A 16,199-nucleotide genomic window follows, 5' to 3' on the forward strand; every position below is an offset into this window, starting at 1 on the left:
CTACCTAAGCAGTGATTCTAAGAAGCAAAACCTCAGAGCTCCTGGCCAGGCGGCCAGCAGACAGAGCCTGGCACCACTGCTCAATGAGAGCCGCGGTGGGCCCCAGACCCCATTCCCACCCAACCCAGCCCCGGAGACTTACCCCGAAGGGAGCAGTCCCCAGGGCCCAGGTAGGCCTGGGGACAGCTCACCACGTGCACGTGGAGGCTGGATCCGGGAACCAAGCAAGATGCCCAATCGTGAGGCCCACCACCTTTACTTTTGAAATGAAATATTTCCAAAGCAAACAAGGGTGAAAAATTAGCCTCTATTATATCTGACCTGCAAACATTACTTAAAGATGTGCTGGAGGCCCAGTGTGGTAGCCTAGCAACTTTAGTCCTCGCCTAGCATGTGCCAGGATCCCATATGGGTGTTGGTTCTAGTCCTGGCCACTACACTTCCCATCCAGCTCCCAGCTTGTGGCCTGGGAAAGCAGTTGAATACGGCCCAAAGCCTTTAGAGCCCACCCCCACTTAGGAGACCCAGAAGAGGCTCCTGGCTCCTCGTTTTGGATCAGCTGAACTCTGACCTCTGTGGTCACTTGGGGAGTGAATCATCAGTTGGAAGATCTTCCTCTTTGTCTCTCCTCCTTTCTGCATTCTGCCTTTCCAATAAAAATAAATAAATCTCAAAACAAAAAGACTGCCGCAGACAAAGCAAAGGAATAGAACCTAGCAAAACCCATGACCAATGTGGAGAACATCCCAAGAACATATTAAAACAAGACTGAATCAAGCAGTAACAGAGCCATTGCTAAAACGAGAGGACCAATTCACATCCTATTGATATTAACTGTGAATGCAAATGGCTTAAGTAAATCAATTAAACGTCACAGATTAGCAGACCAGATCAAAAAACAAAACCCATCTCTCTGTGGCCTACAAGGACAAAGATGCAGAAACTCAAAGTGAGAGAATGGAAAAGGATATTCCAGGCTCGATTTTCAATTAGGATCTTGAACTAGGCAAGGATGTCCATTTTACCACTGCTATGCAACTTAGTATTGGAATTCCTTGTTAGTACTACTAAGGTAATAACAATGAATTAAAGGAATTAGAATAAAAAATAAGGAATTAAAATGATCATTATTTGCAGACGACATGATACTGCACATAGGAGAACCAGAAGATTGGATCAAGAAACTATTAGACTCCTCAGAAAGTTTGGCAGGGTAGTGGGATACAAAATTAATGAACATAAATTGATGAATATCGTACACACAAATCACTCCATGCGGAGAAAGAACTAGTAGGCACAGCCTGTTTCAAAATAACAGGAAAGAATGTAAAATAACTTGGAATTAACCTAACGAAAGACGTGGAAGACTTTATGGTCAGATTACACCATTTAAAAAGAAATAGCAGAGGACTTTAAAAGATGAAGAAATTTACCATGGTAATAGATCAGCAAGATCAACATCCTCAAAAAGTTCATATCGCCAAAAGTAATACACAGATTCAATGTGATCCCAATCAAAATCCCCACAACATTCTTTTCAGAAATAGAAAAAAAATGATACAAAAATTCATCTGGAAATACAAGAGACCATGAATAGTCAAAGCTGTCCTGAAGAAGAAAAGCAAAGCTGGAGGAATCACATTCTAGACCTCAAGACCTACCACAGGGCAGCGGTCATCCAAAACATTGTGGTACTGGTACAGTAATGTTGGGGGCACTGACAATTTCCTGCCCTGTGATTGGCCCTTTGCCCTGATTGGTGTGCCTTGGTGATCTTTAAGCTGATCGGGTAGGATTGACATACAAGCCAGGGGCTTGGCGGGGGAGGGGCTTCTGCGTAACGGAATTAACGGACAGAACGGTTTTAACAGAAGGTCTGAATAAAGCGCCTCTGAGACGCTCTCCAGTGTCGGGTGATTTCTTCTGCGGGACGGGAGACACCGACACAGTAACAGAGAGGGAGATGGATGGAACAGCACAGAAGCCCCAGAAGGGAGCCCACACATGCATGGCCAGCTAGTTTTCAACCAGTGAACTGGGAAAAAAAAATAAGAGGAAAGATTGGTCTTTCCAACAAACGCTGTGGGAACAATTGCTTAGCAGTCTGAACAAGTAAGAATCAAGACCTCTTCCAATAACTTTCACCTTCTACAATTATTAGCTCTGAATGGATCAAGGACCTAAATCTGCACCCAGAAACCATCAACCTATTAGTAGAAAACTTAGGAAGCAGTCTGCAACATGTAGTCATTTAGAAAAGTCACCAAAAGCACAAGCAGGCAAAGCCACAATAAATGACTGGGTCTACATCAAACTAAGAAGCCTCTGTGCAGTGAAGAAAATGAACAACGGAGTGCAAAAGCAACCAGCAGAATGGGAGAAAATCTTTGTATAATACACAACCGATAAAGGACTAACAACCAGGATTTGCAAAGAGCTCCCGAAGCTCAATGGCAGCAAAACCCAGCAACCCTGTGAAGAAATGGAAGAAGGAACTGTGCAGTCAGTTTTCAAAGGAAGAAATTCAAACAGCTAAACAAACACATGGGAAAATGCTCAGGCTCCTTAAGTATCAGGAAATACAAATAAAAACCACACTGAGGTTCCACTGCCTGCTGGCATGGATGTGGGGACGAAGGTGCCCTCCCTGTCGGGGGGAGTGTAGGCTATCACAACCGCTGTGGAAGTCAGCGTGGGCAGTGCTGAGTCAGCTGCACACTGACCTACCATGTGATCCCGCTCTCCCACTTCTGGAAAAAAACGCAAAGGAAGCGAAATCGGCATATGAGAAAGTGGCCTGCAATCACATATTTACAGCAGCACAGTCTGCAATAGCGAAGACACTGAACAACGCAGAAGCCCAGTGAAAGAATGAAAAGAAACTGCTACATCTGCTCTAAGGACTACTGCTTCCATTAGGAAGAACGAAATTCTAACATTTTGCAACAAAATGGTTCCAACTAGGGACCATTATGGTCAGTGGCATAAGCCAGTCCCTAAAGGACAAATATCATATGTTCTGATATGAAGCAGCCTTTATGCAAGACACAAGCTCTATCCATATGTAGTTAGGCATAATAGCAACATTTGCATATATAATATACACTAAACTCGGAAGATCCATACTCTACGGACTAGCATACTGAGAAGTGAAGACATATTGCGGTACGCATCTCCACTTTGCAATAAAAGACAGGCTGCCAGTGAAACTGTTAACCGTATCTTAATAACAGGAAGCTTCTTGCACTAACAATGTCATGATATGCTCAAATAGCAGAATGGTGGACTTGTGAATGTTGCTGAAGGACTAAGTCTTGTAATAACATGAGGGGAAACATCACGGGAGGGCAGATGGGAGAGTAGAAGGGGAAAGCCCTGAAGGCAAGCACCTGTGTCATGACAAACAAAACTAGAGAAAGTGAAGTGGACCAGAGCTGCAGGCTGTCCTGCAGGTTGGACAGCGTGAAGCAGAGAGCAGAGAGGTGGCATGTCCTTTCTTGTGTGGGACCAGCTGTGCTGTGGTGGCAGGAGAGGTCTCCGCAGGCCCACGCTACAGTTAGCCAGGAGAGGCAGGCTGAGCAGGGCCCAAGTCAACAGGCCCACCACGTGTGCGACACTGCTGGGGGCTGGGAACTCAGCGAGAGAAGCAACTTCAGGCTCGCTCAGTGCAGAAGTGCCCTGCCCTTGACTCTTTGCAAAATGTGGCCATGACACAGGAAACAAGTGTCCCAAAACATCTCTTGTTACTTGATAAATAGACACGTATTTTCTCTCAAAATAAATCCTTATTAAGTTCCAAGAAAAATTCAGTATGGAACGATGCAGATGCGACCCTCACCTTGTGAAGGATTCATTCCAGAAAACATGAATAATCCTGTAGTCTGTGATAAGATAAGAGCTCCTTCTGTCTCGTTGCTGCGACCTTGGGAAGTTAGGGCAGACTCTTGCTTCACATGGCGCCTTCTCCCTGTGGATGCCACCACAAGAGCAGGCACTCACTCAGCCCACTCTCCAGCCCCTCTTAGGGTTGCTCAGCTCAGCACACAGGCCTGGAGATGAGTCGGCAGCTCAGGGACACCACTGTGATGCAATCAGGCCACCAGTGGGTACTCACAGACATAAAAGGACCGGAGCTGAGCAGACCGGGGGCGTCTCAAAGTGATGCTGAGGGCCAGGGCAGCCATGCGGATGGCAGGGTCCCGGCTGTCCCTGCGAGGGACGCGGACACTGAGCACCAGGGCAGCTGTGTCCCCCAAGATGGTGCTGCCCTTTGAAGCCATCCCGCAGTGCCCCGGCTCCAAGTGGCTGCAGATGCTGCAGATGTGGAAGAAGCAGGGCTATGAGAACCTTCACCTGGAGATGCACCGGAACTTCCAGGAGCTGGGGCCCATTTTCAGGTACAGGCTGGGTGCTTTGCCAGGCAGCCAGGACTGCCAGTGCCCAGGGCAGCCTGTACTGAGTGTTCTTAGGGAGCCAGGGAGCAGTGTCGGGCCCGATGGGGGGACTGTGGTTGTTCAGGAGGACTGGGCGCAGGCTGGGCTCAAGACCAAGCAGTGGGCCAGGAGGGGCTGCCTGTGGGGGTTTAGCGTGTGGGACCCCATTGAGGTGCACCCCCAGCAGGCTCTGTGCTCGCCTGCAGATATGACATGGGGGGACGACAAGCAGTGTCTGTGATGATGCCAGAAGATGTGGAGCGGCTGCATCAGGTGGACACCCAGCAGCCCTGGCGGATGCTTCCAGAACCCTGGGTGGCCTACAGACAGCACCGTGGGCAGAAATGCGGCGTGTTCTTGCTGTGAGTGGGCATTTAGGATGAGGAGGGAGGTGGGAAGGGCAGCCTGGACAGAGTGGACCCCCAGCACACCTCTGTGTGTGTGTGTGTGTGTCTGTGCAGGGTGATGGCCATCAAGGCACTATGCCTTCTCTATGTCCTGTCTCCTGGGTCTCTGTGTTCTTGTGCTGAGGATTCAAATGTGGCTGCGTGATCTCAGGACCTTGTCAGGACAGAGGGCAGGATGGTGGCCAGGGAGGACAGAAGGTGGGAGGTGACCATGGGGGCAGAGGGCAGGACGGTTACTGGGGAGGACAGGGTGCAGGGTGATTACCTGGGACCATTTTGGTAGGATGGTGTCCAGTGGGACAGAGGGCAGGACGGTTACGAGGTGGGGACAGAGTGCAGGGTGACTCCCTGGGGTCACAGAAGGTGAGACAGGACCTGTGAGCATCTGCTCACATCATGTCTTGTTGGTTCCTTAAGTGATGACTGTGCTCCCCGTAGATTAGGGGTGACCCCCGGAGGGACTCCACGCAGGGCAGACAGTTGGGAGCCAGGGTGCAGCAGGCAGACCTGTCCCAGTGCACTTGTTCCCTAAATAGAAGCACCTTCATGGTGGCACTTGTTTTGGGAAAGTCAAGGGGGACGCAGGTGGCACATGACTCTGGCACGCACACTGCCAGTGTTCAGTGAGGTGTTGGGTCTGCTCAGGGGTTTCTGTACATGTCCTCAGTGTGTGCATGTGTGTCCCTTCACACATGTCCGTGTGCGTACACACATGCTCATGCCTGGGGTTCCTGCACGTGCTCCTCAGTGGGTGTGTGCACATGTGTAACTTCACGTGTGTCACGGCCTGGAACAGTTTTGTGTGTGGTGTGTGCATATGTGTCTGTGTAAATGAGAGCTTTTGAGTGGCCACATGTGTGTGTTCATGTCCATTTCTTGGCATGAGTTTGGGTGACCAGAGCTGGGATCGATCCTTCTGCTGTCCCATTTTGTGTAAGCCTGAAGCTGCGCCTGAAAACTTTTGGACGAGCATAGAAGACTGCAGGGGACCACGGCCGTCTCTTCACACAGAAGGCCTGGTGTTCATGTTCCTTGGGGTCCTGTGCAGCCTGCAGGAGTGCAGCATGGACCCTCCTCAGGATTTGTTCCTTTATACATTTCTGACATTCTCTGCACTTCAGAGGCTGGCTCTCTGCAGGGAAATGGGGTTCTTGTTGGTGGGTCGAGGCACTTGAAGTTCATCAGCCCACTTCCTTCCTGCTTCCAGAGTGTCTGGGCAGAACCCGCTGATGACCCACTTAGCACTCCCTGCCTGGGGCTCACTGCTTTTCATGTGGCCATCCAGCCCTCTCCTGGGCGTCTTCAGTGTGCTGCTAGGCTGCCCTGAGTTCATCTCACAGGGAAGCCGCTGGGCCTCCCGGAGTTCATATCCACATTCTTCATCTGCTTGAGGAGGCTGTTAGCCATCATACACTCATGCACCCCCCATGAGCCTCGAGCCTCCTGCTGCATTGAGACACCCACCCTGCATCCAGTGTGCGTGGGAGAGCCGCCCACATCGGCCCTGCTTTACTGGTTTCCCATGGGGATGGGAGAGGCATTAACGAGGGGCCTGCTGCATGCTGGGGCAGCCCCAAGCTCTTCTCCCACCCTGCAGGAATGGACCCGAATGGCGCTTCAACCGCCTGAGGCTGAACCCAAATATGCTTTCACCAAAGGCCGTGCAGAGGTTTATTCCCATGGTGGACACAGTGGCCAGGGAGTTTGTGCAGGTCCTGCAGCAGAAGGTGCAGCAGAACGCCCGAGGCAGTCTGACACTGGACCTCCAGCCCAGCATCTTGAACTACACCATAGAAGGTGGGGGCAGGGAGGGAGGGTGCGGGCAGCTGGTGGCTGGCAACAGGACTGCGTCCCCACAGCAGGTCTGTCCTCTCGGCAGCCAGCAACCTTGCCCTTTACGGGGAGCGTCTGGGCCTGCTTGGCCACACCGTGAGCTCCGAGAGCCTGAGCTTCCTCCGTGCCCTGGACACCATGTTCAGATCCACCATGGAGCTCATGTTCCTGCCCAGGAGCTTGTCCCGCTGGACCAGTACCCACGTGTGGAGGGAGCACTTTGAGGCCTGGGACCACATTGCCCACCATGGTGAGGCCCGGGAAGCCACATCCAAGGCCCCTACCTTGGGAAGGGTTTGGACATCATGGTGCAATGGATTACTCCTGCTCCAGCCACAGAGCTGGCTAGAGGCTGTGCTGGGCTTGCTGACCTGAGACTTTATGATGGACTAAGGAGAGCCAAGGAGTGGGAATGGAGCAGGGAGGAGTGGGAACAGAGCAGGAGGAGTGGAATGGAGCAAGGAGAAGTGGAATGGAGCAGGGGGAGGAGTGGAAAGGGAACAGGAAGGAGGAATGGGAATGGAGCAGGGAGAAGTGGAATGGAGCAGAAGGAGTAGTGGAATGGAGAAGCAGTGGAAATGGAGCAGGAGAAGGAGGCTCTGTTTAATAGGAAGGTCTGCTGATGTTTCTGCCAATTCCACAGTAAACCACAGCATTCAGAGGATTTACCAGCAGCTGAAGGTTGACCAGGATGGACACTACAGTGGCACTGTGGCCGAGCTGCTGCTGGATGCAGAACTGTCACCTGATGCCATCAAGGCCAACTCCCTAGAACTCACTGCAGGCAGCGTGGACACGGTCAGGCAGAAATTGGCCCACCTTGGCGGGGAAGCCCACCTGAGGCATGGGTGTTGTCCCCCAAACCAAGGCCGCCAGCAGCCTCTGTGTCTTCTGGAGCCCTGTTGTCCTCAACTACAGGCAGTCCTTCCAGATTCCTGCAGAGGGACCTTGACCCGGGGGGGAGGAGAATGCAGCCTCTGAGAGGCCAGACCTGGGAGGGAGTGAGCCAGGGTGCAGAATAAAGAGATGTGGAGTCAGCTGGGTGCATGGCAGAGGCTCCTCCCAGGAAGGATCCCTGCCCTTGGGTGCTCAGCTCTAGGGGAGGCAGTCATGGCAGCAGGAGGACCCTGAATCCCTGAGGGTGGCATCAGAGCCCAGGACCGAGTGGGTCCAGATGACCAGTTGCTGTGGGCAGGGATGGGAGGAGGCCACCTTTGTATCAGGACATAGCAGAGTACCTGTGCCACGGAGACCCCGAGGCTGCCCAAGCCAGGTGTGTGTTTGATCAGGCCCCTTGCTGCTGCTGAACAGACCAAGCAGAACTGTGGGCATGTGATGGGCCCTTTAGGCCAGCCCAGGGAGGCCAGGACACAGGGGCTGTGGCCATCACAACTCGGGATTCCACAAGCCCCTTTCCAGGGGATTCTGAGGAGAGGAGAGACTCTTCTAGTTGTAGAAGAGGTTGAAGTTTGAATCGTGCACAGGCTGGGGCAGAGTGAGACTCTGGCTGGGATGGGCCTCCATTCCCAGGGATGCAGGGATAAGACCATGAGTTCATTAAGGGGCTGGTTCCATATCCTCCCTGAGGGTCCCCAGGATTGGGAACTGGCCGAAGGCCATGGCAGCAGCCACCGTCTGATCCTTCCTGCATTTTGTTGGCAGACATCTCACCCTCTGCTGATGACAATCTTTGAGCTCGCCCGGAACCCCCCTGTGCAGCAGGCCCTGCGCCAGGAGAGCCTGGCAGCCACCGCCACCATTGCTGCCAATCCCCAGAGGGTCTTCTCAGACCTGCCCCTGCTGCGGGCAGCCCTCAAGGAGACCTTGAGGTGGGTCCTGGCCAGTTGGTCGTCCCAGCTGCCCTGCCCTTTGATCTCTGGATTGGCAGGATGGGGAGGGACATGGCACCCTGAGTGCCCTGATGGTGCTCCTGCCTAGGCTGTACCCGGTGGGTTTGACTGTGGATCGAAAAGTGAGCTCAGACATGGTGCTGCAGAACCACCACATCCCCGCTGGGGTGAGTGACCCCTCACCTTCTAAGCTTGAACTCCTCCCACACTGCCTTCAGCAGAAGCTGACGTGACCTCTGCCCTGTCCACAGACACTTGTCCAGGTGTATCTCTATTCACTGGGTCGCAACCCTGCAGTGTTCCCGAGGCCTGAGCGCTATTACCCCCAGCGCTGGCTGCACAGAGACCCAGGTCAAACCTTCCAGCATGTGGCCTTTGGTTTTGGGGTGCGCCAGTGCTTGGGGCGCCGCCTGGCAGAGGTGGAGATGCTGTTGCTGATGCACCACGTGAGCTGGCATGGGGAGTCTGGGAGTGGAAAGGGTCGTGGGTAAATGATCTTGGTGTGGGTTGGGGTCAGGGGTGTCTCTGCTCACTCCTTGGGCCATGGGCCACACTTCCCCAGCAGCAACAGCTTATTGAGGACTTGGGATGCTCAGTGAGCATAAGCAGCCATGCCTCTGTCCTAGGTGCTGAAGTCCTTCCTGCTGGAGACACAGTCCCAAGAAGATATGACCATGGTCTACCACTTTGTCATGAAGCCCAGCAACTATCCCCTGGTCACCTTGCGTCCTGTCAACTAGTCACCCCTCTGTAGGGCCCCACTCTGCTACCTGCCTCCCTCTACTGGATTCACACTGCCACCCCTGAGCACCCTGCCTAAATCCAACCCCAACAAGGTGCCAGCCTGCCAGACTTGGCTCAGCAGAGTGGATCAGGACACCCTGGTGGCAGGTTCTGGCCTGCAGCAGGCAGTGCCCTCGGTGTGTGACCTCATCCCTTTTGGTAGGGCTCCTGAAGTCTCCTGAGACCTCCCGTGTGTTGCCATCTCACTGTTCTGCCCTCTGCCATGCCTGTGTGTGGTGGTGGAGTCCTGACAGCCATTTACAGGGAGAAACCAGCATGTCAAGGGAGCTGACAGTGCCCAGCTCTCTGAGGTCAGTCACATGGCTGCACCTCACGTCCCGTGCTGTGGGCCTCGCTGTCAGCCACTAGTGCTGTGCTGGGGCTCAGCTCCTGAGCTTGTTGACGGCCTGGGGCCTCACGTGCAGGTGACCGCTGGCAGTCATCTTGGGTTTGTGTCCAGGCAACAGCACGGATAGACTGGGTTTCCCACTCTCCTGGTGGCTCTGCTCATAGGTGCCTGTGGTCAACCTAGGAGGACAAGGCATTAGAAACCACCATGGGGGCACAGGGAGGCAGCTGTGAACTCATGCAAGGCGAGTCTGGGCATTCTGGCCAGCTGAGGGCCAGCTAGGGACCAGGAGGCCCACCCAGCTCCACCCTTCTCCTCCCCTTCAAACCCTCTTCCTGTGCACTGTAGGAGGACATGACGTCCCCAACACAGGAGACCAGTGTGTGTGATCACGTGTCCTGACCCCCAGTCTCTGCACAAGGTTAGATGTCATGGTCAGAAGCAGCCCTCCACATCTCCTGTTAACGTAGTTGCCTTGCTTGCTTCATGGAAAGTCCTCTAATAAAACTTTACCATGTGCTGGTGTGTATGTTGTCCCAGGCCCCTGCCCTACACCTGTCTCCCTCTTTGTCATGTGTGGGTATATATTCTCAATGCTCTCCAACCTGCAGTAGTGTTTCCACCCGATGTTTGTGTTTAAAACTCTGTCTCCCAGGATTCTGTTATATGTGTTTTCATGTTGTGCAGATCACTTAGTTAAAAGTGTGACCGTGATTGTCGTCAGTATCTTTATACTAAATACGTGTTGTGCTGTGTTACACGCACGTGATGCCTGCACACTGTTGTTCAGTACTATGTAGTTGACACTGTGTAAATCCACAGCATTCTGACCTGAATCAGCATTGTGTGTGACTCCTGAGTGACCCTACGACAGTCTGTCAATTTTGAGACCTTAAGAGTAAAACGTGAAACATTCCCAGATTGCCTTTCACATTACTGATCATGTATGTGACACATGTGTCTCGCAGCAACTACGTAACGTTAATGATCCTAAGTGGGCCCCATGCCTTCTGTCCTGAGTGCAACAGCAGGGTCCCGTGTGCTGTGGTCCTGTGACATCAGTGCCCTGTGCTGTGGTCCTGGGACGTCAGTGCCCGTGTGCTGTGCTCCTGGGATGTCAGTGTCCTGTGCTGTGGTCCTGTGACGTCAGTGCCCTGTGCTGTGGTCCTGGGACGTCAGTGCCCTGTGCTGTGCTCCTGGGATGTCAGTGCCCTGTGCTGTGGTCCTGGGACGTCAGTGCCCTTGTGCTTTTAACAGAGTTCCCTGTGATGCAGTCCTGGAACTTACTGCACCTGTAGAGAAGAACGTTACTTCCAGTTTCATGGCAGACACCAGAGCAGCTGTGTTCAGAGTTTGGGTGCCAATGGTGTCAGGAGGTAAGGGCTTCTAGGTGTTTGCAGCGGAGCAAGCAGCAAGGCGGGGTGGTTGCTTCAGTGTCTTGTGGATACTTCCTGAGGGCTGCCTCTACTGTAGGGTAGCATTGCCCAGGCAGCTCCCTTAGTAGCCCACATATCCCTTGGCACTCAAGGGGCCTTCTCCAGACTGGCTGGTGTTCGTCTCTCCAGGGGTAGGTGGGCTGCAGTGCAGGTGGATTCCTGGCCCGTGGTCCCAGGGGAGAGTCATCCAGGAACAGAGCAGGACCGACCTGGAGAAGGTCAGGGCTGACATGGGCAAGCACAGCCTGGGAGCCAGGGCCACTGCATCACGCACCAAGGACGCTCTGCCAGGCCAGCCTGTGTCCTCCTGCTCAAGGACAGCTGTGACGTCCCCAGAGACAAGGCCCACACCATTCATCTCTGCCTGTTGAAAGGGCATGCTGTGAGGTGACCCCCCCAGCTGGGGCCCCCGGGGAAGCAGTGGGTGTCAGGAATTGGGACAGAGAAATCCGCAGGAAAGCCAGACATGGCTGTCTGCTGCCCAGTGGCCTCCCCTTGCCATGTGGATCTGCCCAGCCCAGTGTGTCCACGCCTACAGCCCTGCTCTGAAGCTCTGTCTGCCCTGGCACACGTGGGTGGCTGAGCTCTCACTGCCCCACCACCGGGAGCACCGGCTTTCACTATGGCTGGAGGGAGTCATAGAGGCCGGGCATGAGGGTCCAGCTCTGGGGCCACTGTGGGCAGCAACACCAGAGCCTTCTGTGTCCTGATGCAGCCAGTCAGGGAGTTCTGATGCTCCCCCAGGCCCCAAGGACATTCTGGGAGAAGCAACAGGGCCCTTGCTCTGGGCAACTATACTGCGGCTCCTCCCAAGGGCAAAGCTGGGTTCTGCCCAACTCCTTGGGACTGTGGTAAGCATGGACCCTGTGTCCTGGCCAGGCCCCATGTAAACGAGGTAGGGAAAGGCCCAAATCAGCTGCGGGCAGCTGCCCTCCCCGTGGACGCTGTCGGTCCCTGACAACACCCGAAGCAAGGCTGTGGCCAGGTTCCTTGCAGCACAGTCCTGGCATAGCCACTTGTCCCTCACTCCAAGGACCTGATCCAGCTGATGCCCCCACCCCAGGGTGGAAGCACTCACGTTTTGCTTTTCATCTCCCCATCACTCCCAGCCCCATCGTCTGGAACACATGCATCCACAGGACTACCCTGCACATTCCCACTGTGACACCCCAATGTTAGGAAGCACCATCCTGTGCAAACACTTTGTCCTGACATACTGGCATCCAGAAGAAGCTCCCTGGCAGCACCTCCTTCAGAGAGAGCTGGAGACTGCTGGGTGGGGCACCGCCAGGCTGCCCAGCTGAGGCCTGCTCCAGCCGGTGCCTTCTCTGAGTGCCTCGAGATGTGGCTGGGCTGAGGCCAGCTGAGGACTTGGTGTCCTGTGGAGGTGTCCTCAGGGCCAGCCCCTCACGCCAGGTTGAGGATCAGCTTTGCAGGTTACCGAGGGCTTCAGTGGAAGCAGTCTGGGAACTGTCCTCTGGCTACAAGGTGGATTTTGGTTCCAATGGCCACTGTCCTGGGGCTCTGCTCAATCCGCAAGGCAAGAGTAAGGGAGGGGCATCAGGAAAGAGTGGTGAAGGAACAGAAGGGCCAGTCCTGTGGTCACAGTCCATAGAAGAATTGGCCATGGCAGGGCAGCTGTGCAGCAGATGTGGCATAGCATGCACATTGACAAATGGTGGTGGGCCATTTGGCTGGGGAAGCCAGGAGCTTGATTTCTCACAGAGCAGGCACTCTTGCTTGCACTGGAGGCTTGTGTGTCTGAGATCCAGGCCCCAAGTTTGTCGTGAGTCTGCTCACGGCAGCAACAATCTCTGTGGGTTCTCCTTTGGTGGAGAGCTGCTGTTCCTCGGATGCAGATCCCATCCACAAGGACCTGCCCTGCTGACCGTATCAGCTCCCACTGGTCATGTGTCCCAGCCCCCAGCACAGCTGTAGTTAGATTTCAACCTAGGAGTTGGGTTGCACATTTAAGCTGTATGAATCCCTGCCATCTTCCCCAAACTCAATCATGCAAGAATATGCTCACACCTTCTGAGTAGCAGCATCACACTAAATGCTTAAGGATAAAGTCTCATTTCAATCTCAGCCTCACAGACGTCAATGCCAGGAAGTTTATCAGGAGTCACGTGGCTCGTAGTGTATTCCTTTGAAAGGAAGGAATTGTGCTTCCAATTCCAAAGGACACTCGCTGGAGGACTGTGCAATCACAGCGTTCACCTTCCAAGAAACACACAGGAAAGAGACATCAAGTGATAAGGAATCCAACCACATAACCCCTGAAGGATTGATAACAAACCTATGGATACATAGGAGCCAAGGCTGCAGAGACACTGCTCCTGCAGGGCGGCCAAACACAGTACGTGGCACAGTACTCCACGGTTCAGGCATGGGTGCTTGTGTTCCAGCCTGCCACCACCCACTGACAGCTCTGCGTCTGGAGTCTTGGAGAAGGTCTCATTACTGCCTACTTGCGAATAGCTCGTGCTTCCAGAATAAACCCTGAGATAGTCTGTGCTGGGGCTCCTGGTGTTTTTGGCCACCCTTTCCATTTACTGCACCCAGAATGGATGGTGGGAACTAGCTTGTTCTTCACGCTTATAAAACACTACAGAAATATTTTCTGGAAGGTTCCCAAAGGAGAACTCTTAAATCCACGCACCCATGCCAGGTGGGGGTTCAAGTCCAAATGGATTCAGTGGAATCCCTTTTCTCCCTCCTCCTCTCTGTGGAGTCTGGCAGGAAGGGTTGAGGAAAGTGTGGTGCCTTCTCCATGGGGACTGGAGCCCCATGACCTACTGATGAAGAGATCTTCCCTACAGACCCCCACCCTGGAAAGATCAGAAGCACCTGGGCAGTTTCTCCCCACAGCTCCCTTGCACACCAATACATAGAGGCCAAGTGCACTGGAGAAAGAAGTGGTTGTAGGCAACACACACCACCTGGCCCCAGGCTTGACTTCAGCACAGTTTGAACAGTTCCCACCCACCTGTCTCAAGGGCCCTGGAAAGTCAGACCAAGGGGCAACCAATGCAAAGCAGGTTTAATGCGACACGGTGCAACAGGGTACAGCGAGCCCATGCCCCAGAGCTGGTCTCTCACGGCATGTCTTACTGCTCACAGCCAACTGAAGATGTCGGAGGCCAAGGCCAGCGTCGAGAGGAAGGAAAGAACAGCATGGCCCCGTGGCCTCTCGCCAGCCCTCCCAGGATACTCTCGGAATGATGTCTCGTCGATGTCAGGTAGCTCATCGTTGCATAAGCGCTGGTTACAGCACTTAACGTATACAAAGGGCGTACGTTCTAGTAAGATAAACTCTTTGACCACTGGCGGGCCCGGTATTTCAACCATCGGACAGTACCTGGTGCACTGCTTGGACACGTAGAAGAAACGTGGCAATACTCCTAACAGGAGAACAAGACATGGAGCAGGAAGTCGTGTGAATGCAAAGGTCTGAGCCCTGTTCCCTTCTGCACAAGTCCCTTACAGCCCTGCCACTCTGGGCCCCCACTGAGGCCCCTCAAAGAAGGTGCCGGCTGCACTCAGGGCTTCAGGGAGAGGGTGGCCGAAGTCAGTTGTGGCTACCAGGGGGCCCCAGCCCACACATGTGCATGTAGCAGATGCTGCAGGAAATCACCCAGCTGATTGAGCCCCAACTCCTCCAACACAGCCAGCTGTGGCCTTTGGGACCAGGACTGGGCCACAGGACTCCTGGCCACTCTGGCTGTTGCTCAGAAAGCTGGGAGCTAGGTCTTGGCAGGATCAGCTCAGCTGTGGGCAGTCCTTGGATCACCCCGTTTTCTTCTCTACTTCCCACACCAGGTCAGAACACCAGGCTGGTGGCTGACTTTCCAGAACATAGAAGGCCTGTTGGGGAACAGACATACTAACAGGTTTTGCATTCTCAAGTCCTGAAAATAACACTCTAGGGAGGATATGGGGACTTCCCAATTCTCCCTAGAGGAGGCCTTCACAGTCCCTGACACAGCGCTGCTGTGCAAATCTCTGAAAGTGTGAACTCCTTCTAGAACCTCTTGGGGCTACACTTGTGGCATCGTTTACTGCCTAGGCAATGCCTCCCAGGAAGTGTGCCCACGATGACACGCCACATTCTCATTCAGAAAGGAAGTCAAGTCTCTCTTCTGACTGCCGCCCAGTGCCTCCTGGGTGTGCCCCCTGCTGGCAAATGTTGGTTACCCTCCAGGCCCCGCCTGTGCTTCCAGGGCCAGCGGCCACTGCCCATGAGTTCCCCCTGCTGCAGAAAGCACTGCCCTGGCAGCCCCATACTTACTGATGGCCGCAGTAACGCAGTAGCGCTCGTCCGAGTTACAATTCACAGCATTCTCACAGTCGAAATCATTCTCCAACTCACAACGGTGACAACTCAACCTGTCCTCTGAGAACAAGACACAAGCAAGCCCAGGGTAGGAAAGGGCCCACTCGGGTCCCACAGCAGCTCCAGGCCAGACACACAGCAATGTCCCTCCCCGTTCCCTGGACGCTGGGCAGTGGGTGCCTGCTTCCCGTCCAGCGGCCTGTCCCCTCAATGTCCCTCCTGCACAAGCCCTCGGCAGCCCTCCCCGATCACAGGCAGCCACCAATGGCCAGGAAGCCAGCTAGGCCTCACCACGTGGGCACCAGGGCCGTGGGTGGGACCCGGCCCCACCAGGGCAATCGCCCCTCTCGATGCCCACACTGGTGGGGCCGGGTCTGCCTGGCCCATCTTGGTCCCAAAGCCCGCGGGCTGAACCTACCCTGTTTTTCAATCCTGGTGTTGTTGGTCTGCGCCTGGGACAGGCCCAAGGCCAGGAGCAAGGTTGGCAGGAGTGTCATGTCCGAGGAGACGGGCGCTGCCGACCAGGGCACGGAAGGGTCAGTGCCGGCCCTCTTCGCTGCGCGAGGAGTCGCGGCTCCGTCACGCGGTCGTCTGACTGGGATGCTGCCCACCGCCCTGGCAGTCCTGCACTCACCGCCAGCTACCAGGAGCCGCTGGGCTTCCTTCTGGAAGGTTCCCCTGCGCCTGCGCCCTGGGCGGTGGAGGGGCTGCGGGGTGCAGGCCTCGCCCGCCTCCCGGGCCACCGTCGTTCCGGCTGAGGAGGTGGGAATGT

General features: G+C 54.5%; 1 protein-coding gene across 1 annotated transcript; it reads left to right on the forward strand.

The window, feature by feature from the left end:
- The first annotated feature begins 4,161 nt into the window (after positions 1-4,161).
- LOC121163854 (cytochrome P450 11B2, mitochondrial-like) lies at positions 4,162-9,263 on the forward strand. Its single transcript, XM_040991575.1, has 9 exons — positions 4,162-4,397; positions 4,640-4,795; positions 6,438-6,637; positions 6,720-6,923; positions 7,317-7,471; positions 8,336-8,502; positions 8,612-8,690; positions 8,775-8,969; positions 9,150-9,263. Exons 1-9 carry the CDS (start codon positions 4,162-4,164, stop codon positions 9,261-9,263), a joined length of 1,506 nt encoding a protein of 501 aa, XP_040847509.1.
- Positions 9,264-16,199: the final 6,936 nt, after the last annotated feature.

Source organism: Ochotona curzoniae, unplaced genomic scaffold (assembly GCF_017591425.1).
Source record: "Ochotona curzoniae isolate NIBS_2020 unplaced genomic scaffold, NIBS_Ocur_1.0 contig_65, whole genome shotgun sequence".
Lineage (NCBI taxonomy): Eukaryota > Metazoa > Chordata > Mammalia > Lagomorpha > Ochotonidae > Ochotona > Ochotona curzoniae.